Source organism: Spinacia oleracea, chromosome 5 (assembly GCF_020520425.1).
Source record: "Spinacia oleracea cultivar Varoflay chromosome 5, BTI_SOV_V1, whole genome shotgun sequence".
Taxonomy (NCBI): Eukaryota; Viridiplantae; Streptophyta; class Magnoliopsida; order Caryophyllales; family Amaranthaceae; genus Spinacia; species Spinacia oleracea.
In genome coordinates, this window is record NC_079491.1 from 19,585,611 (window position 1) to 19,611,258 (window position 25,648).

Below are 25,648 nucleotides of genomic sequence, written 5' to 3' on the forward strand. Positions count from 1 at the left end.
CTTACCGTCTCAACCTTAATTTATGTGAATTAGGATTGGCGTTGTAATATAAACGATTGATCGTAGGTCGTCCTTGACCGCACCTAACGATCCTATAAGAGTGTCGAAGAGTCCTAGACGTGCCTTCGAATATGTAACTTTAAACTTACTAGAGCGTCCTCTAGTACAACTAACCTTGAATCAGTATGCATACCCCCGAGAAGAGTCCTTGACGTACCTTCTCTAGGAAGTTTAATACTTAGTTAACTCGATTTCTGTAGGTAAAAGCGCCCTAGCGCATAATAAAGAGTGCAGGATACTAATACAAAGATTGTCCCTTTACCCATACTACTACTCGAGAAATTATCTCTGAGAGCTTACAAGCCGTTCCTTTCACTTTAAGTGCTTTAGTAATTTATTTGTTATACAGTTTGTTTAGACCTTAAACAAAATATAAATATACAACATAAGAAACACGATTTCTCTTTTAGTTCCTTTAGGACGAGTGATCAAACAATTAAGACACCCATTATTAAGCCTTTAGTCCCTGGCTCGGAGGTTTTGAGAGACCTCCTAACATACTATGTCTAAACTTAGTCTAATCGACAATAGTAAAACTTGTAAAGACAATAATATTAAAGATCATGCATGCTTTTTATAATAAAGAAACAACAACGACATAATCCCAAGTGTACGCATCACCACACATTCATTGAAATATAAATAATTACAAGGCCTACTCATGCCACTAATACTACTAGTACATTCTAGGACTAGTACGTACCTTTTGAAGTACGAAAACAGATTAAGGGTAACGAGCTAGCTAGAATCTCCCTTCTACGAACTTGGTACCTAAAAATTGTATAATAATACAATTAGTTTCTTGATTACATAAATTAACATCTAAAGTACTAAAAATCAGATTTATATATCTACCTAACAATCTGATTTTTAGGCTCTTATAATCTGATAACAAAACTCACTTAAACGTAGTACTTTAAGAGGTTTTTAAAACGATTTTAATAAATCAAATGTAAACTGATCCATGTACTTCTTTTCATAATGACTTAATTTTATACTTCATACTCCCATTCTGACACTAATTATAGTAGTTAGAATTGTCAAATGCTTAATAGAGTAATCAACCAAACACGTAGCAATAAGGCATCATTATAACCTTAACACACTTCAAAATATTCTACGTGGTATTTACTATTCCAAAAACAACCAAGACCTAGGTAGTTGAAAAAAAATCTGACTTTTGCCTTTGGTTTAAATATTAGTAATCATTAGCAATGATTAAACAACAACAACAATCTAAATATTAAGATGAAACACGACAAACAACAACAACAACACGCAGCAGCAACGTTGCTTCTTGCGGTTGATGTTGCTGCTGTTGTGATGGCTACACAAAGAAGTACCGATAGAAGGCGAGAAGGTGAGAGTACAGATTATTCGGCAGCAATGGTAGGTGTGGCGAGATCGCAGGAACAAGGTACGAGTAGAGAAGGAAAACGGCGATAGTAGAATAGGAAACAACACTACGCGAGAAGGGGATATAAATAAGGGTTTTGGGTTTTCTTTATAATAAAATTCAGATCTTCCCTTAATTTAAAATATTTGGAAATTATAATCTGAACTCCTTTTTAATCTAAACTCCTTTTCTAAATCGTAACCTTGTAAACTAATTGTTTCCTTATTTTTTTCTTGAAATAAAACGTTTTGTTTTTCTTTGAGGTTAAAATAACTTTTATAATATGTATACTCTTGTTTAAAATGTAACATTGCTCTGAATATTTAAAACGTAAAACTCCGTATATTTCCTTGAAATATAAAATAGGGCGACATAAAAATACGGAGTATCACACTAACAACGACACAAAGAGTTATTTATTTTTATTTTTTAGTCGCTTTTAGAATCGAGTGCCTTTTCATACGCCCTCGCATCAATTTTTTTCGAAAAGTTTTTTTTTTGCTACGTATTTTTTTATGCGCGGGCACCGAGGCTGCTGTGCCTGACCAAAAGGCCAGGCAGCAACTTCAGCGCCCAGCAGTGGGCGTGAGAAATTTCGGGCCCAGCCAGGGGCGTTGAAAATGCGTCCCTGGCTGGTTCTCGTTTTCTGTTTGCGTCTACTTTTGTTTGTGCAACTTCGATTTTGCGTGCTTGCCTAATAACGTCCTTACGCGTTGTGCAGCGTTTGTGGGATTCGTTACAGGCCATCCCGAGCGTCTCTTATTTTTGTGGCGATCGTTCGGGTTTGTGGAACACGTATGTTGGGCAATTTTTAAGGTCGTTAGTTTTCTAGCATTATTTGTCTAGCATTATTTGTACGCACAATCATAACATAGTCACATAGTTGGCTACACATAACTACATTACAAACATGGATTTGAAAATTAAATATGTCACGTAGTTTATGATAGGCTTCTATGGGTAGTATTTGCGTCTGGCTTGGTACCGCTTCTATCGTAGATCCAACACATGCCCCGGTCGAGGTAGTGTCTTCAACAGACGAATTTCGCCCAAGAGGCCAACCCGCAAGTGCAAGCCAAGGGGGCATGCAGGCGAGAGGGACCTAATGAGCGAGCGATTGGGTTCGGGATAGGTGTACTACCTGCACAAGTACCGAGTGGGCAACATGCGCGGCGTATGCACCCCCCTATTGGCGAAAAAAGGTATCCTTAGTCCCAACTCCCGAGGGAGCCGAGATTCGTTATGCGGTTCTGCCCGTTCACATTAATATGCTGATTTTCAGGTCGTCCCAACTTGATGGGGAAATAAATGCGGGGTAGGATCGTTTCACCCTTCGGCTATTTTGATTACCTACAAGCACGAGTATTTCCTTCACTATCCCCAGTGGAGTCGCCACTGTGAGGGGGTCGAAAAAGCACGAGGCTAATGCGTGACCTCGTCCCTCGTGGGTGTGACGATTCTTTTTATTCAATCAAGTGTAATTGGATTTCCTGTGAGTATACACCCAATTGACTAGTAATATAGGAGTCGCCATTCAGTTTTTAACGACAATGAGAAAAACTGACAAAACCCGGTTATCGTGACATAAAGGGAGTGCAATTATGTTTGACCACGACGGCCGTAGGTTCCCTTGTGATCCCTGGTGTGGGGATCTCTCAACATACACCCGCAAGGTAGAGATTGAGGGTTCGGGGGATTGTAACTACCGAGAGGAGTACTTCGCTCGTCGATAACTCCAGAGGCAGGATATCCTTACTAGCTCAGCATAAATAATTGAAGGGACATGCGTTAACTATTAAACTAATCTGAGTTGATTTTAGCAATATGCAACATATAATACTAATTCGATCGTGATTATCTGATTTAAATAGCATTAAGGGACCTAGCATGATAATCCGATTTCCCAAAAATATCATATTTGTTAGGCGTGATAGAACAATCAGATTATGTTAGTTTAACAGTTCATAAAAAGGGCGAGGAAAGCAGTTAAATCATCGAAAAGGGGCACATTACGACGCACCCTTGAGAGTTGCGTCACGGTTCTCAGAAAACTAACCACTTTGACTTTGCTATTTCTCCTTTTTATTTAACGAATCTCAATTATGGGACAGGATACGTTCTGTTCAATTTATGGATCGATTGCGACAGAACGCGTGAACAATTTCGCAGCGAGAGGCTTAGGCTAAGGGTTAGAGTCAATACTCAGAATATAATTATGTGTTGTGTGTCTGTGTTGTGTGTTTCACGTCGAACTTAGGGGTCTATTTATAGGAAAGAGTTTGTGGAAAGATAGAATTGCAGAACTCTAATCCTCGAGGAATTAGGAAAAAACACGTCCCGAGTATTTTCAGCGCCCAGGGCTGGGCGTCAAAGATTTCGGCGCCCAGCTCTGGGCGTTGGAAATAGGATCCAGGCAATTTCAGCGCCCAGGGCTGGGCGTTGACATTGCTGTTTGGGTCGTTTCTTTGTCAGATTCGGATTCTTAAAATCCGGAGTGTATGAGACTTAATCGAGTCTTTTAGTGCGTATCAATTTCATGACGGAATGCGTCTGGGCCCGTTACGAACTCTAGGCTCGTTAGGATTTTAATTAATACGTAACTCTTATTTCCGAATCATATTAGGAATAGGATTCTCGCTGTTTTCTATCTCATTTAGGATTTATGTTGGAATGCAACACCTAATTCTGACAGGTTTCTATCCTTTATGATTTGCCACTTTTAGAAGCTACCTTTTACGGCAGTTACTATTTTTAGCAGGTTTCCATAAATAGCAGGTTTCAGGTGAAATGAAAAGGGGAATTGAGATTCGTTCATTTTATAGGAGATGCGTTGTCAAGTGGAGATTTATGTTTTCATCATCGAACCTTTCCCTTTCGGGAATGGGGACAAAAGTAGGTGTCTACAAAGCTCACATAAAATTATAATTGAATCCATTTATTTAATTTATTTTTCAGTTGAATTAAATGAATTTAAATTAATTCAAGGTTTAATTTTAATAAAATAATTAGTATAAATAAAAATTTATAATAATTATAATATTCAAAATTAAAATCCGAGAAAACAATTTAAATTATTAATTTTAAAATTAATTAAAATTATTTCCGAACTGAAAATCTCAAATTAAAATTCAAAACGATTCAATCGTAACACGACGAGCACTTGGGCTTGCGCCCAAGTCCCATCGTGTGCAGGACGAGCACTTGGGCTTGCGCCCAAGTCCCATCGTGTGCACGACTAGTTGCTGCACAAGACACACATAGCTCCACGCAACACGCAGCCACAGGCCACACGCACACGCATCCATCGCTAGCCACGCTGCGCGCAGCCTTTGTGCTGTGTCACGTCTGCTGCTGCTTTCCCTTATGAGGCACTGCTCGCTGCACGCGAGCCATTGCTCGCTGCACGAGCCGGCGCTCGCTGGCGCGAGGCAGTGCGCGCTGTGGCGCAGCTCGCTTGCTGCCCACACGCGACTGCTCGCTTTGCCCTGCCCCTCACCCACGCCCATCGCATAGCACACAGGGCCAGCACATTTGCTTCGCGCGCGCGCCATGCTATGCTGCTCGCTGCATTCGTACCGCACGGGCGACGAGCTCCCTTGCTCGTCGTCGCGTGCCCGCACTATACAACACCCCTTAAGGGTAACACTTAGCTTCCATTGCTTTGTGCGTGCAACATTTATGGGAGTTTTCATAAAAATTTAAAAATTTTAATTTAAAATTAATGACAAATTAATAAATCATATTAATTTCATAATTTTAGGGCTAAAAATCGAAAATTTATTAATCAATTAATTTCCGATTAAAATGGATTCAAATCTAGGTCATAAAAATTTAAAATTTAACATAAATTAACAATTTTTATGGTGGATTTTACTCATGGATACCTAATTAAATTATTAATTAATTATGAAAAACAAATTAATTCTAAATTATTCGAATTTCAACAAATTAATCATAATTACAAATTAGGTTGTATAATTAACAAGTCTAGGCATTCATAATTGTTAAACATATACTGTAGGTCAATCAAAAATTCAAGATTTATCAACAAGAATCGCAAATATTCAATTTAACATCTTAAATTTACAAACTTTTGTGTTCGAAAAACTTAAAACCTCCGAAAAGTCAGAGTTAGGCTTCGAATTTGGGAATTCTGGGTTCGGCCGAAAATTATTATTTTTGTCAAAATTTTAGAATGCTTTTTACATGCGAAATTGACACAAAAATCATTCGATTTGGTTGAGTAACGAATATTCTGCCGAAAAACTGCGTACATATAATTAAATAAACGCAATTTGCAATTAATTACGAAAACTAATCACCCCTTTAATTCCTTGCAAATTTGTAAAATTTAACCATGTTCATGCAATTTAGATTATGAAAATAATAAGAGGCTCGTGATACCACTGTTAAGTTATGATACATATGACAAAACATAAATCATGCGGAAAACCTTAATGCCAGGAAACATATTATTTACACATAATCATTTAGCATAATTCAGATGCATACACTTTGTAGCGTGCCCTCCCTAGCTGCGCCCGAACCGAACAAGAACAAGTCTTTAGGACTCCAAGTGTCGTCCCTCCGTAGATAGTCCACAGCACGTCCGGATCCGCTTTAAGCTTGACCAACTAGAATCGCCCTTAAGGTACTAAGAATTTCGGCTAATAGGCTACAAGTGTTTGGCTGATTTTTGCTCCAAAATCTTACCTTTGAATACTTTAAATTGTCTCACTAAATATGTGACCCTAGGCCCTTATTTATAGAGTTTATGGAAAGGAATTATAATTCTATTAGAATACCAATTTAGTTTAATTAGAATCCTGTTAGGTCTCTTATTAAATAAATCTATCTACTAGGATTAGGATTTAATCGTAGAACAAATTCTAATAGCCTTAGGATTTGTATTGCACACAACCGTACACGAGCACGAGCACGAGCACGAGCACCACCCGCGCAAGCCTTACGGCCCACGCGAGTCTGCACTCGCTCGCAGCCCAATGTCGCAGCCCACTTGATTGCTCCGCGCGCGCCAAGGCCTTGCTGGGCCTGGCCTTGCGCTAGGCCTTGCAAGGCTTGGCTGTGTGTGATGCGTGTGGCTTTGCTGGGCGATGGCCCGGATTCGTGCTGGGCCTTCGTCTGGCAGGCCTCGTCCGATGCTAATTCGTACGATACGCTTCCGATTAAATTCTCGATTCCGGAATTCATTTCCGATACGAACAATATTTAATATTTCCGATTCCGGAATTAATTTCCGTTTCGAACAAATATTTAATATTTCCGTTTCCGGAATTATTTTCCGATTTCGATAATATTTCCGATTCTGACAATATTTCCGTTTCCGGCAATATTTCCTATTCCGGCAATATTTCCATTTCCGATAATATTTTCCGATACGTACCATGTTTCCGTTTCCGGCAACATCTACGACTTGGATAATATTTATATTTCCGATACGATCCATATTTCCGTTTCCGACAATATCATCGTTTCCGGAGTATTCATTGTTTGCCTTTGAAGATCTTAGCTCCCACTGAAACCAAGATCCGTATATTCCGAATATCCATAGATGGAGTATTTAATGCCATTAAATACTTGATCCGTTTACGTACTATTTGTGTGACCCTACGGGTTAAGTCAAGAGTAAGCTGTGGATTAATATCATTAATTCCACTTGAACTGAAGCGGCCTCTAGCTAGGCATTCAGCTCACTTGATCTTACTGAATTTATTAACTTGTCAATTAATACTGAACCGCATTTATTAGACTTAACATTAAATGCATACTTGGACCAAGGACATTATTTCCTTCATTTCCGCCTGGAGTTACTCCAATTAACTAACAAGGATAATGGTATCGTCATCATCCCAAAGGCGAGACACAAATTAGGTGTCTACAGTACCCTTTATCCAAAATTTTGGATGAAGCATCTGATTTGGTACCTAAAAGGCCAAAATTATCCGGATACCTTATGTTATAGACCGAATATATGATCGAGTATCGGATTTTTAAATAATTTTCTTGAGCCCGCTTTTTAATACTTATTAAATGCATAAAATGTAATACGGAGTAAAACACAATACTAATTGCTACAAATTTCTCAAAATTTCGACTCATATCCGAACCCGGCCCGAAGCAAAATTGACCTGAAATGACCTGATTCATCCAAACGATCTGTTTGCCAGGTCTAGTATATAGTAATTGATTGATTGACTGACTGATAGTTCCAGTTATTTATTTTGTTAGTAAAAAAAATGTGGCCAGAAAAACTCTCACAAATAAGTGTCACGTACATTATTGATTGATTGTTCAAAAATGAAGTTATAAAAAAAATATTATAGTGCAAAAGATATACGTGGCCATATGTTGATAAGAGTAATAATGTAAAGATATTATATACTCCGCAACATAATATGGAGTATGTACAAATAGTTAATTTATTTATAGAAAATAAAAATTTGATAAAGAATAACAATTATGTAACGAATGGTTTTTTATATTTAAAAAAAATAGGAATGATAAGATTCTTTCAACTATAGTAAAAAAAAATTGGTGGAAAAAAAAGGAAAAAAATACTAAGGACTCACCAGGAATTGACACGTGTCATTCCTGGTGTGTCTTTTAATATATACTCCGTAGTAATAATAGATTTGTAGATGATTTTTATAATCTCAGCCTATGGATATGAAACTAACAAAATTGATGAAAATGCACATTATACTCCAAAAAAGAGGATTTGCATTGACAAAAAAGAGTGATCTCTTGATGAAAATGCAAAATTGGTTATATAAAATGAAATCATTGTTGTCCACGCAAATGGTTGTAGCTGTCATTCCTTTGATTGTTGTAAAAAATGCCAACCTGCAATTATTCCACAATTTCTTTTAAAATGGGGATAAAAAATAATTAAATGATAGGACAAATTGTTTTTTACCACCTAAAAAAAATCAAAAAGTTATTTTTTACTATAAAAAAAAACAGAAATTATATTTCACCACCTAAAAAAATTATAAAAGTTGTTTTTTACCACCTAAAAAACAATTTGTCCTAAATCAGATCCAAAACAATTTAAACCCCGGTCGTCAAGACCTCTCCTTTATCGTCAAGACCGGAGTTTTTCCTGATACCACAAGACTACGACGACGAGAGTACCTCCAATTTTGAGTGGCCGGAATCCCCTTCAAATCAGATCCAAAATCAATTGGAGCTAACCTGGTCACTGTTGTCTTGTGGTATCGGAAAAACGCCGATCTTGACAATAAAAGGTGAAAGCTGGTTTAGTGTCTGCCTACGTTACTCCGACACTTCATCGGACGGCTGGTGTCGGTGTCGACACGACCCGACCCACGACACGACACACGACACGTGTCCGGGGAGGTGTCGATACCGGTGTCGGAAAAGAGTCCGAAATGCAGTGTCGAAATCGGAAGCAAAAAAAAAAAATTGAGTAAAAAAATTCAAATTCGAAACCCTAGATCTAGAAATTGAAGGCCGGGGAAGACGAGAGAAGAAAAAACACATTGGGGCTTTTATTGTAGATAAAAAATCGTGCGTACTGTACTCTTCAATCTTTGATTTCACTCATGTTTCAGAATCATCCATGATTTCCGGCGGTCTTCATCCTCTGTTTTGCGTTGAAGGAGTTTTCTGTTTAGCGTTGGTGGAGTGGTGGGCGTGGTTTACTGATTTATTGGGCTTTGCTCCTTTTTCTTTTCTTTTTGACCTTTATTAAAAATAAAGACCTAAGGTGTGGGTCTGTCAGGAGTATGTGGGAAGAGGGAACAAACCCACGTGATATCATTTATTCATTTCAGCTTTTTTATATTTATTTATTTATTTATTTATTATATGTTTACTTTTTGAGGGATTATATAATGACTTTTCAACTCTTTCACGACCTTTTATCTTATTTTGTTATTTTTATTTTATTATTTATTAATATTTTAATCTTTATTTTATTATTAATTTAATAGTTATTTTAAAACTTTTACAAAAAGTGTCGCTATTTTTTATCGACACTTTGTCTAAGAGCCGTGTCTAAAACACAAGTCAAGACACTCCTTTGACTGTGTCGGAGTGTCTGCAAATATTTAGATCGCGGTGTCGGATACTCCGACACCTTGTCGGACACGACACCGACACTCGTGTCTGAGTAACATAGGTGTCTGCTATCAGTTTTGGAGTAGTCAAGTTCGAGGGTTTAACTGATCTTTGTCACGGATGTCTAAATTGCGTGGTTGTAAGTGGTGTACCTCTTCCTCTTTTCTAGCCTTCTAATTTGTTAAGTTAATTAATTAGTTTAATTAGTTAGTTGTTTGATGGTTAGTGTAGTTGGTTTTAGATTAATGGGTTTGATGACCATGGTTATGTCCCTGCTTAGTTTGTTCATTGGTTTAGTCGTTGGTCTATTGGTATGTTTATTTTGGGTCAGCTTGTTTTGGGTAGCTTGGTGTTGCTTCTCTGTGTTTAGGTTGGTTGTTTCCCCATATGAGATTGTTGTAGGTTTGGTTAAAGTTTTAGGGACTCCTATGTACGTGGGAAATCCTAATTCAGAAGTCTAGGATAGGAATGTTGGGACTAGTTAATAAGTTTATGGAGGTAATGCGTGTTAATGGCATTTCCTCGTCTGGCCAATTTTGTTCATTAGGTAGACGATTGTCCTTGTGGTGTTAGCAATGCTGGAGGTTATATTTTGGGTGCCATGTCAAGGGAAGGAGATATGTGTGGGTGGGGGTTTGGGTTTACATTGGTCATGGTTGTCAGGTCGCGTATGGGGTTAACTAACGTTAATTCTCATTTTCGGGCCCGGACCGGCCCGACCCAAACTTTTTTAAAAAATTTGCGGGTTTTGGGCAATGTAAAACAACAATTTTAGTTCTAAGTTTGGTTCGGCCCGAAAATGGCCCAAAAAGCCCGCTAATTTTGGCTCGAAATAACGGGTTTTGTGCACACAAATTTGGCCCGAAACTTGGCCCGACCAGGCCCGACATAATGGACAGATTGTTGTTCCCTCGGCCCGGCCCAACCCGCCTTTTGATCAGGTCTAATGCACAGGTAAATTCAGATATAGAAAAATTTGTTCAAATCTTAACATGATGCGGACATACCGGTTTTGATATGGACATGATTTGAACATGACGGATATGTTAATTTGAATATTTTGTTAATGTTTCTTTTAACATGCCTTAAACAATACTCCCTTTGTTCCATGATGTTCCTCGATCACTTTCTCATTATGTGCGGTCTTCAATGCACTACTTTGACTATTAATATTTTTAATTTTGCATTAGTAAAATTTTGATGTTTAGAAAATTACATTGAAAGGAATCCAATGAGATCCCACAAGTTATTATTTTTTTCTCTATTAATTATACTACTAACTAATGTCAAAGTTTTTAAACTTTGACCATATAAATAGTAAACATGAGAAACAATATGGACTAGAGGAAGTAGATCACAACAACAACAACAACGAATAATAATAATAATAATAATAATAATAATAATAATAATAATAATAATAATAATAATAATAATAATGATGATGATGATGATGATATTGGTAATCCAAAATAATAATAATAATAATAATAATAATAATAATAATAATAATAAAAATAAAAAAAATACTTTGTACTACGATCTGAACCTATTTTTTCAGACCCGGTATGATCTAAAATAAATAATAAGGTTATAAAATAAGGTAAACTATACATGGTCTAAGTTCCCTTAAAAAAGAAACCCTGAAGTTTTATGGTTTTGCAAATATCTTTGTAAACTCTCCCCCTATTATCTTCTCTAAGGTGTATAATTTATAATTTTACTCATTGCATTTATAAAAATGTATAATAAAAAACTACTCTCTTCATCCCATACTTATAGTTTTGTTTTTCTAATTGGGCCTCTTAAAATTATAGTGTTGTTTCTATTTTGTCCATTAAGTTCTCCACTTTTCATGTAATTCCTCCGTTCCTAAATGATCTTCCTGTTTTCTGAAATAACGTTCCTATTTATTCTTCCTGTTTCTATTTCTGGACATAATTTTTTTTTTAATTAAAAATGCATTAAAAACACAACAAAAGAAAAACATGTGTTCCATATATTCCATTTTTCCATGTATTTTATTCTCATTTCTCATGTACTATATTCCACTTTTCCTGCATAAATCTATTATAAATGTACTATGCTCCACTTTCCCTATATAAATCTATTATAAATGTACTATATTCCTCTTTTATATACTCTGTACACTGGCATTGTTTGGTAGAGAGCGTTTTGGGAAGATTTGACTAGTCAAAATCTCTAATAGGGGTGTTTGGTAAACAGAGTGGGGGTGTTTGGTAGAGAGAGGTTTGGAAGGATATTAGAGGTTTGGGAGGATATTAGAGGTTTTGACTAGTCAAACCTCTAATAGTGGTGTTTGGTAAACAGAGGATTTAAATGGAGGATTGGACCAAATACTCCAATTTGAAAAACGTTGCTAAGAGCAGCGTTTCAAATGGAGGATTGAAATAATTGGATTTGAAAAGTCTAATTTAACCCCATCTTCACTCATCCCCTCTAATCCCACCTCCATTAACAGATCTGAGTTCTTTTTTCTTTAAGAATGTTACTATTTTCCCCTTAGTTTGTGAATGTGGTTATATAAATACGCAAGAAAAACATTGGTTTGATGGAATTTATTTTATTTCCGGAAAAAAATTTGCAAATAGAAATTTATAGAAAAAAAATTACGATTTTACATTTTGATATACCTGGAAATATTAAAATTGCATCTTCTACCTCAAGAGTATGATGCATGTTGAGTTATATCAAGATGTTTCAATGAATTGTTGACATTGATGGTTGTTGATGTTGATTGATATAGAGTAATTAATCGAGGAGATTAGGATGTTGGAATTTCTTTATGGACGAAAGTCGGATGGAGAGCTGGAGATGCAAAGATGTTTATGGGTTTACCAGTTTTACATAGATTTTTATTTATTTATTTATTTTTCATTGGTTCTTTATACTCCGTAATTACCTAAGGGGTGGGTTTCATAGTAGATTCTTCCTGTTTGCCCACCTTTTTGTTACCTCTTTTCCCCCCTTCAAGTTGTGTATTAGGATTATTTGTTTACTCAAAGCTACACAATAATATACGGAGTATAAATTAGCAAATCAATTAACAAATAAAATAAATATGCTATAAAAGACTAATGTCCATAAATGTCATTTTACATAATTAAATAGTGAACAGCTTTTATAAAACCTCTAAGTTTACCAAACAAGTTCATGTAAACAATTAGTCAAATCCGCAGTCAAATCTGCTAAACAAAAAGGTAATCAGCTATCTGCTAATGTAAACAGTAAACAGCTAAACGCTATAATCTAATTACCAAACAGGGCCAGTATTCAAATAGAGGATTGTGCCAAATCCTCCAATTTCAAAAACGGTGGAAAGAGCAGCGTTTGTTAAAGAGGATTGAAATTGAAGAATTGAAAAGTCATTTTTTCCCCCACCTTCAACCTTCTTTCATCTTCTCCATTAACAGATCTTGATTTTTTTTCTTTTACATATATATACAAGTACTTCGTAATACTTCATTGCCCTATGTGTTTGTGAATTAGCTTCAATATAAATATTAATTATGAGTTTAGATTAATAATTGTTTTTCCATTAAAACAAAGGGGAAGAACATTACCTCTCAAAAAAAAATGGTGAGCAGGCATTGAAGATGGAGAGAGAGTTATATGATTAATTACTGCTGTACATTATCGATCTCTAAAAGAAGTTGAGCAATATTGAGGATTTGAAGGTGGATAATTTATTTACTTTTACGGATGAACTCAAACAGCGAAGGAGATAGAAAACCAATTTGGAGTTTTTGTTTAGAGTTCTTTTTATCGCAAATTCTTATTTACAATGGGTGTTATTGTACACCGGAATAAAAGTTAAGTCATAATGCTTAAAAGTTAAGCTTATATATGTAAAAGTTATATATTTGTAAGTGATAAATGTTTTCATTTTAGTATAACTTATTTCTTCAAAATCACTAATAATGTATAAAATTAATCATTTAACCCTTTAAAATATTTATCTATCATATAAAAGTTAATCAAAACTAGGTTAAAGTTATAAAAAAAAGGGTTAAAGTTATCTTGGTGTACAATAAATTTATTGTACACCTTGTGCACGCAAGACCTTTTGTCTTTTTATTTATTTGTCTTTCATTTTAATAGTAGTTTATTTATCTTTAATTTTAATTGTAATATCATTTTTAACTTCCAAGTACACAAATACCCATTTTGCACCACCTAACTATTTAGTTTTGCCCAAAGTTACAATTCGTATAATCGTAATTAAATTAGCAACACACCATCTAAATTTTTATTAAGAAAAATGGTGTTAGTTATAGAAATTAATGTCCATGAATGCCATTTTACACAATTTAATAGTTATCAGCTATTAGCAATCAGCTAAGTGTTACCAAACACATTTATATAAACAGCTAGTCAAATTCGCAGTCAAATATGCTAAGTAAAAAGCTAATCAGCTAACTGCTAATGCAAACAGTAAACAGCTAAACGCTAAACTCTAATTACCAAACAGGGCCACTATATTCCACTTTTCGTATGATCCGTGTTTTTAGTCAAACACTAGTATAGGACCCGTGCGATGCACGATTTATATATTTTAATTTTAAGTGCAAAGTTAAATTAATTTAGAAAAGAAACATAGAAAAATACATAGATTTTTTTTATTCCTTTTCATGCATCACCCATGATTTCATGTTAGGTATAACAAACAATTATCATCCTATACTATAAGAGATGTAAATTCCCAACCTGGACCGTTGAACCCGTTGGGTTGGTCCGATCGTTTAGAACATGAACCGTTAGTAACCCGCGAGTTGGAACGCAAACCCGATCCGATTATATTCAACCCAAACCGACCGGAAAATATTAACCCGATTAAGATCCTACCCGATAATAAACCGTTCCGCAGCAACCCTATCCGTTTGAATCCGAACCGAATGGATTCAAAATCCGTTAATGACCTAATCTGTTTCAATCCGAACCGTATGAACCCAGGGAAAACCTGTGTACAACCCGAATTGTTTTAATCCGTAACCCACTTAATCCGAACTATTTACAACTTGTATCCCATTTAATTCGAATCGTTTATAACCTATAGCCCGTTTAATCCCGCTACTAATCTTAAATTCTTAACACTTCTAAAAGTTAGTTATTGACTTAGCCGTCCCCTGATCAAGGCCTCAATATATTAGAAATTGTGATTTTATAATTTGGAACCAAATTCACATGACCCGAAGCACAACCCTTTACCCATTTTATCACGCTATTGATTTATCCATATTGTTTGAGCCTAAACACTAAAAACCTGAACCAATATAAAATTGAACATGATGTAACCCAGTATACCTGTCAACCCGACCCATTTACTATAGACTCATTTGACAAATATACCGAGCAGAAAAAACATAAGAAACTATAATCAAAGGCAATAATCAGTTTAAGTCCAGTTTCCAAATAAAGTTTATTTATGATAGACAATCTACAAAAGTTGGTCTAAATAGAAATCTAACACAATATTAAAACTCATAAATAATTATTTTTCAAACAATTATCCATTATCGATCAACTGTTAACATTGTTTCAAAACAATCTCATACTCCATTCAAATACCACTTATTATTATTATGAGTAAGAATTCATAGAATATGTTATTAGTATATTAGGATTCAAATTATAAGAGACTAAGGTTGATGAATCATTAGCGATATTGAAGAAAATGTAATTTTGAATAAAACATAATATATAATACAAGTTAGGGGCAGATGTCCAACATCGATAAGACTAAGTAATACTTGAACACATTATTTTCTCTTGTTTGGATGATGAACTATACTGGGATGTTTCTATTTTCATCACTAAATTTTTGAATAGGAATTTTGAATAACACTACGTAGGAGTTAATATTATACATAGGTGTAAAAAACAAAAACAAAAAACTATCAATCTTTGCATATGAAACTTATTGCAAGGAGATTAAATACTTAGACGAATGCAATTTTTATCATATGTCCTTTCTGCCGCCACTTCCTAGATCCTCCACCAACAAAAATTCTCATCTAATTAGGGTGGATACAGACAGTTGTTCATATGCCCTTTGACTTATTCTCATTGTAATTTTTCATATGAAAAGAAGAGTAATTGTTATACCAATTACTTTTTTTTTTAAAAAAAATCTTTAAAATTTAAAACATTTTTCTTTAACCTAGCTAGTTGTGGTCTCAAGTTCAAATCTTACTCTAAATGTTTTAGGGTGTGTAAGATAAAACATAATCTATAGGATTTTTTGGTATTTACTACCTTAAAAATACACCACTTTTGTATTTACTACCTTATGAAAATTTTATTTTAAATTACTACCTTAAAGTTTCATTTTTTTTGTATTCACTACCATTTTACAGTTTTCTCATTTTAAAATTGAGATATCTCTTTCGTTTCTTAATCATATTAAGTGATTCAAAACTCATTCTTCTCATTTATATGTAAGGATTCCATATGGATCTTACTTTTTAACATTTCGTAAAAGTTTAAACAAATTAAATATTGTTTTTAAAAGTTTAAAATATTTATGAATTATCAAACGATTTTTTTTGAAATGACGTTCTCAATGAAATCCCTATAGAAAAAGGAAAATAATGAACTTCGAATCACTTTAAACGATTAAGAAACGAAAGAGATATCTTAATTTTAAAATGAGAAAACTGTAAAGTGGTAGTGAATAAAAAAAATCTGGAAGTTTAAGGTAGTAATTTAAAATAAAAATTTCATAAGGTAGTAAATGCAAAAGTGGTGTATTTTAAAGGTAGTAAATACCAAAATTTCCTAATCTATATATTGTTTAACTATGTACTACATACATTGTGACCTACTTCGTATGTATTGTCTATAAGTTTAATTCTTACTCTTACTATCATACTCATTATTTGTTTTATTGCGGTTCTTTTCTTTCTATATATCTGAGGTTCGAATCTCACTCCTCCTTCTGTAATTATATTGCTCTTGTGACCGATTCTCACCAAAAACAATTATATATTAATCAAGTGATTAAATCAAAGAGTGAAAATTGAAATAGACTACGATTTAATCTATTTTTATGGGGTATAATTGTAACAAAATATCCATACAAAAACATATTTCAATATTAATATACTATCTCCGTTTCAAAATGATTTTTACACTTTTCTTTTTAGTCTGTTTCATAATGTTTTTAAGTTGTTCTTTGTTCTATTTTACGACATAAAAATTTACTATCTTACCCTTCTTACCCACATTTCTACACATCTACCTTACTTTATCCATATTTTATTATATGCACCCAACTTTTTACACACTTTCCATATTTGTTTTAATATTTATGCAAAAAGTAACCCGTAAAGATCATTTGAAACGTAGGTAGTACATCTTAGTACACATTTTGTTCAATTTGTTAATATAGATTAGAGAATATACACGTTTTCCATAATATTGTATGTGAGAAAATATATATGTTTGGATCATGTGAAATATTTTATGTCAAAGATTGTTGCGATTTATTTTTTAAAATTTTATTGCAATTCATATTGATACTCGTTATACAATATGTACTCCCATATTAATATTTCAATTTTCATGCGAGCCTATAAAATATTTATTTATTTATTTATTTTTCCGATATTTCTAACCTATGCACAAACACACTCACACAACCGCCATCGATCTCCTTTATATACTCCACATATGTCGGGTGTTGATACTTGGAGACTAAAGAGTGTAATATCTTGTTGAGTTTGTTGCTCTAGCGCTAGATTGATTTTACCAATGGTGGCAGCCATGGAAATAATATCTATTTAAGGATAAATATCCCACATGTATTTTTCTTTGCATTGTTTTCGGTAAGTTCCAAAAATACAATTTTCACACAACTGATAAAATTTACTTGGTCAAGTATATGGGGTGTAATTGCTTATTTAGGCATTTCTTTTTTCAATAATGGATCATTCTTATCGTATGCATTTAGGTGTATAGGTTATTAGCTTAGAAAAACCATAAAAATATTAAACTTTAATATGAAAATGATTGTTGCAATATGGTAAGCTACACACATTAGTTAATATATACTTCGTATAAATTAGTATAAAGATAAAGATGAATATGAGTATTGAGTATATATTAACACAATATACTTCGTATAAATTAGTATAAAGATAAAGATGAATATGAGTATTGAGTATATATGACGATATAATTTTATTTTCTTTAATTAAGAGTTTGATATTATTCTATATATATCAGAGAATATTTTAAAAAATATATTTATTTTAATTAAAAGAGAGGCAAATCAGAGAGCGACATTTGTCAGCTCCACATTGATTTCCTCTCTTTTAGTATAATATATAGATATATAGATAGATAGATAGATGACCATGAATACGGGGTGGAGCCGGTCCAGCCAGAGGGAGTAATAAAGATATTAACATACCAGGAGGAAACACGGAGAATAAGTATGAATCTACGAAAATGAAGTCCACCTTTAAGAATTGTTTTATGCCAATTACAAACGACCCAACCAGAAGTACACATTTGAACAACCGCAAGAAGTATTGTACCAACAATGATGGAGGAAAGATCACCTTCCTACACAGGAATAAATTTATATGTAAGCAACATCTCAATTGTACATTTGTACATACTTCGTATTTAAAGCATTTTAGTTCCTTCTTTTGTATTTGTGTCGACTATATATCTTAGCTTATTGGTACTGCTCTACTAGTTTCCATTTAATATTTTAGGATTCCGGCGATAATCAAAGAGTTCGCAGGACAATTATGAATTACGAATCAGGAATGAAACCAGGAAGGTATGGGTTTATAACATTATTCTTACTATCATGTGTTTGGTTTTATTCAGGAATCAAAGTAGGCTGGTTTGGTATGCGTGATACACACCTCACCTTGGATTTCTCTGCTCCTTGCCTTTAAATTGAGGTATGAGTTTAGAAATTACTACGTAATTTGTTAAACAAATACTACACATGAGTTTTGTTCATTCTAAACTCAAATCTCATAAAAGCAAAATCCTGAACCAAACACTAGGGATTTGAAATTTGTAAATATTTGGCGGTGTTTAAAATATGAGATGTTTAAAAAATAGCGAAAATAGAGGTGGAATGTCTAAAATGAACAACATACTCCGAAAATGATTACCTGAAACGGTGCATCTCTTGTTGAAGAACAAAACGCTACTGCTAGAGGTCCAATACAAACGAATATGAGTGGTGATAAAATTGCAAGTACTCCCCATGTTATTTCCACCAACGACATTTCTTTTCTTTCAAACTTTCGGATAAAAATCTCTTTGTACTTTGAATTTAAACTAAATGATTTTAAACAAAAAGGCAAAGCCACAATCACGAGGCAAATTTATACCCAAGGGGCAAGAATTGAACATACGTGTACCACACCAAGAAACTACCACAATTTTTATAAGTATAATTTGACTACTTCTTTTAATTTACTTTTTCTTTTAACAAAGTCAACCTTATTTATGCGCATTTAGATCTGTATTGTTCATAGCGGATAACATGGGTTGACCTATTTAAAATACAAACTTTTATGTAAGGCAGTCTTACACAAAAGATCACATTGGTGTCATATAAGTTAAAAAATGAAATCAATTAGTTAAGCACTAAAACTAATTAGTTAAGCACTGAAACCAATTAGTTTAACAATGAAACTAATAAGTTAAGAACTAAAACTAATTAATTAAGAAATGGAACCAATTAGTTAAACAATCAAATTGGTCTTTCCGGTAAGGCGGTCTTACACAAAAGTTACCGTATTTAAAATGATGCTTATAAAACTTATAAGTGTTTGACATGTTGGTACAAACAACATTGTTACGCTAAGGTTGCGTTCTATTCACCTGATTTTCACTTATTTTTCTTGAACTTATCCTATCTGAACTTATCTGAACTTATCTGAACTTATTAGAACTTATCAAAACTTATTTTAGTTATAAACTTTACTTGGTCAATCCTTATTTTTCCTGAACTTATCTTATTTGAACTTATTTGAACTTATCTGAACTTAACTTAACTTATCTGAACTTATTTTTCCTGAAATAAGTGGAAATAAGGTGAACAGAACAGAGCCTAAGAGCACACACAACCTCGACATGTAGCTTGGGTTAAGTGACTATTGACAGGACAAAATGACTACAATATTGACAGCGTACAAGGGCCAAAATTTTATTAACTTGACCCGGGTCGCATATGTGACCCAAGGTCAAGTTCCTTAAAATTGAATGTGGGACTGATGAAGCTGCCACTTGCATAATATTAGCCGTTTGCATACGGAATTTTAATTAGGCTTATATTTGTTGTATGCATGAAAATATTAATGCATTCGTATTTTTCTCCATGTACTGTATGCATGCATGGAATCAACATTTCATGTTTTTTTTGTTGCATGATAACAATCATAAATTAATAGTCAGTTATTTATCAATTTTACTTCATTGTGCTATATATGTATGTTTAAGGTTATACGTTACATTTTTATTTATATGTAATATTAATTTAATTTCATATTTATTTGTTTGTTAAAATTAATAATTGTGTTTGTAGATGAATTTAAAGTGTAGTATATGTAAAAGTAAAAAAGTAGATAAGAGAAATTAATGACCTTGAGTCAAGATTGTAGAAGAAAAATGAGAGAGTTAAACAAGTGGTATGTCAAGTTAGTGGAATATGAGGTGGAATAAGGAGAATTATGAGAGATAAATTATTTGTCAATTGACCTTCGGTCAAGGATGCACATGGTAAAATGGGTGCCTAGGTGGAGAATGTTGGTATGAACTATATCCTTGGCAAAGCTAAAGCTACTCGAGTTAATAAATAAAGCTCTTCTCTCGATTTCCCGAGACCAATTAGCAGCTTTAAATTTAATTTAATTTTTTTATAAAAGGGGAAAAGGCTACATGTACACCTAGTGTACACGATTAATTTGTAACACCATTAATTTGTTGACACATCATCAAACCCACTAAAAAATGAGAATGAAAGACGATAAATATGTCATTTCAACCAATAGAAAAGCATGGTGTACAAGATGCCTTGTACACTAGGTGCACATGTAGTAGGATCCTATAAAAGGTCACGAATTTAAGTTGTTTGGGAACATACTGTACATTTTATATATTTAGGTTCACATGAGAACCATCTTAAGGTGAGAACTGTTATCCCACTTTATTGAACTAACGACATAACTGCTTTGACGTCTGATATTGTCGTGCCATCCAGGTATCATCGTGTCGCAGGTGGCGTCGTGTCAAGTGAGCCTGTCAGGTGAGGCGACAGACGACAAAGCCTGGGCGACGTAAGACCAGCGACAGGGCTCTGGCGACAAGAGAAGAACAACGCTTGAGCAAGTAAGAGAAGATAGGTCAAGTTCCAAGTCCAGAAGCCCAACATGGGCCACGCCGTCATAAGATGGGAAAAGGTCCAAGCTCTGACCGAAGACTAGGGAGTTTGTTGAAGACGTGAGCAACGGCCAAGGAGAAATCCCTATCTTCCAGGGATCTTCCCAACCGATAGAACCGTTAGCATTTGGCATATAAAAGCATAAAGAACGGCATGATGAAGGGACACGTGAACTCAAGCACTCTAACTCTTAAGCTATCAACTGTTTTAGCATTCATTATTGTACTTTAGATTTTCAATATCAATTCTCAGAAAGAAGAGCATAAACAATCATACAGAATACTTAGTGGATTGATAGCCTCATAGCTATCCGCGGTTTTTTACCTTATTCCTGGGTTTTCCGCGTCAACACTTCTCTGTGTCGTGCCTTTTTATTTGTGTTATTAATTCTTTGCTTAGTTAGTGTCGATCCTAGCCGAAAGTCGGCCCCATACGAATTTTGGCATAAACAGTTTGGCGCCGTCTGTGGGGACATTAACTAGGTTTTACACAAAAGCACCCCTTTCACCATGACTACTGGAGAGATGACGATCGCAGAGATGAAAGCGGCTTACGAGAAAGCCCAAGCCGAGCTAGCCCAAGAGAGGGCATCCAATGAAACCCTCCAGAAAGAGCTCGAATCCGTGAAGAGCAACAAGCACCAGTCCCGCTACAAAGGTGGGAAGCCAAAAAAGCTAACGTTCGAGATGCCCGATGACTTTGAAGATGTGACCGACGATGAGGAGGAAACCCGTGAGGAAGAAGACGGAGAAGCTCCCGATCCGGTGACCCAACGCCTGAACAAGATGGATGCACGCATGACGAAGCACTATTCCCGCCTGATGAAGTTGATGACCAGGTTCCCCGGGGCACCTACACTAGTAGAGACCGAGCCGACTGACGGGTATGCAGCGTCGCCGTTCTGCGAAGCGATCGCTAGAGTGACAGTTCCGCACACACTCCGACTCCCAACCTGGACCACCCTGTACGACGGGACATCCGACCCCTATAGGCACGTCAACTTCTACAAGCAGCGCATGTGGCAGATCGGGATTCCGCACGACCTAGTGGAACCTGTTATGTGCAAATCTTTCGGCGGCACCCTTGATGGAGCGGCTTTGGAATGGCTCACGAAGGTCCTTCCCAGATCCATCTCCTGTTTGTCCGATCTCATCAACGCCTTCTACCAACAATTCGCCAGCAGCCGCCAGTTAGAAAAACAAACCAGTGATCTCTATCGGTTGGTTCAAGGGCCAACCGAGTCGGTACGCGATTATTTTAACCGTTTTAATTGTGAAAAAATTGGTATAAAAAATTGTGATGTCAGGACTGCTATTGAGGCGTTCAAGAGAGGCCTCATCCCCAATTCGGAGCTATACCGGGAAATAACCAAATACCCCTGTGCAACTTTCGAAGAGGTGCGATCAAGGGCCACCGCCCAGATGCGAATCGAAGACGACGAGGTTATCCGAACAGCATCTCAACGATCGACAGGGGGCAGCAGCGACAGAAGATCGTACACCCCGAGGAACAACAACTGGCGACACCAACCATACGTTCGGCAAAACCAGGTACAAAGTGTCAATCAGTATTATGATACTAACAATGTTTACAGGAACGAGCGGGTCGAACACCCTAACATCTCCGACTACGGCTTCAACGTCGACATTGGAGGTGTGGTGAACGCCCTTCAAAATGTAGGTGGAACAGTCAGATGGCCCCGGAAGAACAACAGACCGGACTCCATGAAGGACATGAGCAAATGGTGCGACTTCCACCGCGACAACGGCCACACAACCGAGGAGTGCATCTCCCTCAAAAAGGAGGTCGCATACCTCCTGAAACGGGGGCATCTAAAAGAACTGTTGAGCGACAAGGGAAAAGAAACATTCTCCAAAGAGAAAACCACCCTGCCCGTGTTAGGTTATGATACATATGACATTACATAGATCATGCGGAAACAACCATTAACCCAGGACAACATATTATTTACACATAATCATATAGCATAATTTAGATGCATACTCTTTGTTGCGTGCCCTCCCTAGCTGCGCCCGAACCGAACAAGAACAAGTCTTTTAGGACTCCAAGTGTCGTCCCTCCGTAGATAGTCCACAGCACGTCCGGATCCGCCTTAAGATTGACCAACTAGAATCGCCCTTAAGGTACTAGAAAATTTCGGCACTTTATGAGCAAGATGTGTTTTAATTTTCTCTCAAAAACTCACTTTTGAATACTTTGAAACTTCTGTATAAATTATGACCCCTAGGCCTTTATTTATAGAGTTATGGAAAAGGAATCGTAATCCTAGTAGGATGCGAATTAATTGGAATTAGAATCCTACATGAATTCTATTTAATTAATTTATCCAATTAGGAATAGAAATTTAATCATACACTGACTCTTGTAGATTCAGGAATCACGCATGAGCACAAACTCACACACACACGGCAGCCACAAGGGCTGCCCATGCGCGTGCGAGCAGCAGCCCGCGCAGCACGGCCCACGCAGCCGTGGCCCTTGGCGCGCGCTGGGCCTGCCTTGCGGTAGGCCTGGGCGCTGCCTTGGCTGGGCTTGTGGCGCGCATGCTTGCTGGGCGATGGCCCCGGCTTCGTGCTGGGCCTTCGTCCGGCAAGCCTCGTCCGATGCTAATTCGTACGATACGCTTCCGATTAAATTTCCATTTCCGGAATCTATTTCCGATACGAACAATATTTAATATTTCCGATTCCGGAATTAATTTCCGTTTCGAACAAATATTTAATATTTCCGTTTCCGGAATTATTTTCCGATTCCGGCAATATTTCCGATTCTGACAATATTTCCGTTTCCGGCAATATTTCCGATTCTGGTAATATTTCCATTTCCAATAATATTTTCCGATACGTACCATGTTTCCGTTTCCGGCAACATCTACGACTTGGATAATATTCATATTTCCGATACGATCCATATTTCCGTTTCCGGCAATATCATCGTTTCCGGAGTATTCATTTCTTGCCTGTGACGATCTTAGCTCCCACTGAAACCAAGATCCGTCGGTTCCGAATATTCATAGATGGAGTATTTAATGCCATTAAATACTTGATCCGTTTACGTACTATTTGTGTGACCCTACGGGTTCAGTCAAGAGTAAGCTGTGGATTAATATCATTAATTCCACTTGAACTGAAGCGGCCTCTAGCTAGGCATTCAGCTCACTTGATCTCACTGAATTATTAACTTGTTAATTAATACTGAACCGCATTTATTAGACTTAACATAGAATGCATACTTGGACCAAGGGCATTATTTCCTTCAGTCTCCCACTTGTCCTTAGGGACAAGTGTGCATTTCCTAATTCCTTTGTCGCTCGATGCTTGCTCTTGAACATAAGGTAAGAGTTGTCATCCTTATTATGTCCAGAGGTGTTCCTCGGTTTCAGAGTTCAACTGATCAAATAAACAGATAATCATAGCCTATGATTCATCCGAGCACGGCCATGCATTTCACAGTTTCTAGCTCTCCGAGTGGCCTTGTACAACTTTTAAGCATCTCATCCCGATTTATGGGAGGACAATCCCAATCTTGCGATCTTGAGATTAGACTTCGTTTGATAGGTGATTACCTGAGCGTTGCCTTTATAGCCTCCTTTTACGGTGCGACGGTTGGTCAACGTCAAAGCAACCAGTTCTCAAACAAGTAATCTCAAATCACTCAGGTATTGAGGATTTAGTGTCTAATAATTTAATGAAATTTACTTATGACAGATTTTCATTTCTTACAGTAAAGTTTCATAGGTCTTGTCCGATACTAGTCTTCCCAAAGTAAGTATCTATGCAAATGATTATGACATTGCCATGTCCACATAGTTCAAGAAACAGAACTACTAGTCATCTTGCATTCTAATCGTCTAACGTTTTCTATGCGTCCAATTTTATAGAAAACTCCGATTAGGGACCATTTTCAACCTTTGACATTCAAGTTCACTTGATAGACATTTCTTAGTCACAGGACTGGTCCTGACAGTCTATCTTGAATATATCGTCAAATTGAAGGGACTCATCATTTAATACTAAACCAAGATTAAATGGAATATGAAAATACATTTCATATATGATAAATGTTCAACCCCATGTTTTACAACCATGGGCCTCAAACCCATCTTCTAAAACAATTCATGGAATTCAAAGCTATGCTTGATTTCCAGTGCTACAACGTGAGTGTTGCTTCTCACTTGTTGCATAGGTTTAGTTATCATGCTTTGCCAATCTTAATATCCTTTTCATCGAATGTTCTTCGAGATATGATGATAAGATCTTTTCGAGTTTGTTTATTATGTGATCTAGTCTTTCTCGCTACAATGGTGGTTCTACGTATTTCTTAATGAAGAACCATCAAGTTAGCAGACCTTTTTCTTGCTTCAAGAGTGGTTCTACGCATTTTTCAATGAAGAACCATCAAGCCAGCAGATAGGTGATCTTCCCAAGTTCAGTGAAGAACTCTTTAAACAACCCTGTTTTATTGCTTCTTAGGCAATAATTACTTTTACTTCAACTGTATAGGTTGCTAGTGATGCTTTGTTTGGATTTACCTATCCAAGCAGTTCATAGATATGTGGAAGACTCTCCAACTATATCTTAGAACATAGAAATTAATATTTTAATTTCCCACGCAACAACTCATGGTCTCCAATC

At 35.8% G+C, this 25,648-nt stretch overlaps 2 protein-coding genes across 4 annotated transcripts; one reads left to right on the top strand and one right to left on the bottom strand.

The window, feature by feature from the left end:
* Window positions 1-7,939: 7,939 nt before the first annotated feature.
* On the bottom strand, window positions 7,940-19,146 carry LOC110778936 (uncharacterized). 2 transcript variants are annotated; one of them, XM_056830205.1, is made up of 3 exons: window positions 18,718-19,146; window positions 18,043-18,148; window positions 7,940-8,320 (listed from the first exon to the last, which is right to left on the bottom strand). In XM_056830205.1, the coding sequence occupies exons 1-3, from the start codon at window positions 18,832-18,834 to the stop codon at window positions 8,289-8,291; spliced, it is 255 nt and encodes an 84-aa protein (XP_056686183.1). In that variant the 5' UTR covers window positions 18,835-19,146; the 3' UTR covers window positions 7,940-8,288. The 2 variants fall into 2 exon arrangements, with proteins under 2 accessions (XP_056686183.1, XP_021839160.1); XM_021983468.2 differs by having other exon boundaries at window positions 17,994-18,148.
* LOC130461911 (uncharacterized) lies at window positions 18,225-22,983 on the top strand. Of its 2 annotated transcripts, none has more exons than XM_056830203.1 (2): window positions 18,225-18,498; window positions 19,639-22,983. In XM_056830203.1, the coding sequence occupies exon 2, from the start codon at window positions 21,503-21,505 to the stop codon at window positions 22,919-22,921; it is 1,419 nt and encodes a 472-aa protein (XP_056686181.1). In that variant the 5' UTR covers window positions 18,225-18,498; window positions 19,639-21,502; the 3' UTR covers window positions 22,922-22,983. The 2 variants fall into 2 exon arrangements, with proteins under 2 accessions (XP_056686181.1, XP_056686182.1); XM_056830204.1 differs by having other exon boundaries at window positions 18,226-18,498; window positions 20,814-22,983.
* Window positions 22,984-25,648: the final 2,665 nt, after the last annotated feature.

Excerpts from the sequence above, each read along its gene's own strand:
- LOC110778936 (XM_021983468.2), bottom strand. The coding sequence starts at position 18,834 with ATGTCGTTGGTGGAAATAACATGGGGAGTACTTGCAATTTTATCACCA. Across the intron at positions 18,149-18,717 it reads CAAGAGATGCACCGTTTCAG|GAAGGTGATCTTTCCTCCAT; the intron begins GTAATCATTTTC and ends ATTCCTGTGTAG. Across the intron at positions 8,321-17,993 it reads ATTCTCCGTGTTTCCTCCTG|GTTGGCATTTTTTACAACAA; the intron begins GTATGTTAATAT and ends GAATAATTGCAG.
- LOC130461911 (XM_056830203.1), top strand. The coding sequence starts at position 21,503 with ATGACTACTGGAGAGATGACGATCGCAGAGATGAAAGCGGCTTACGAG.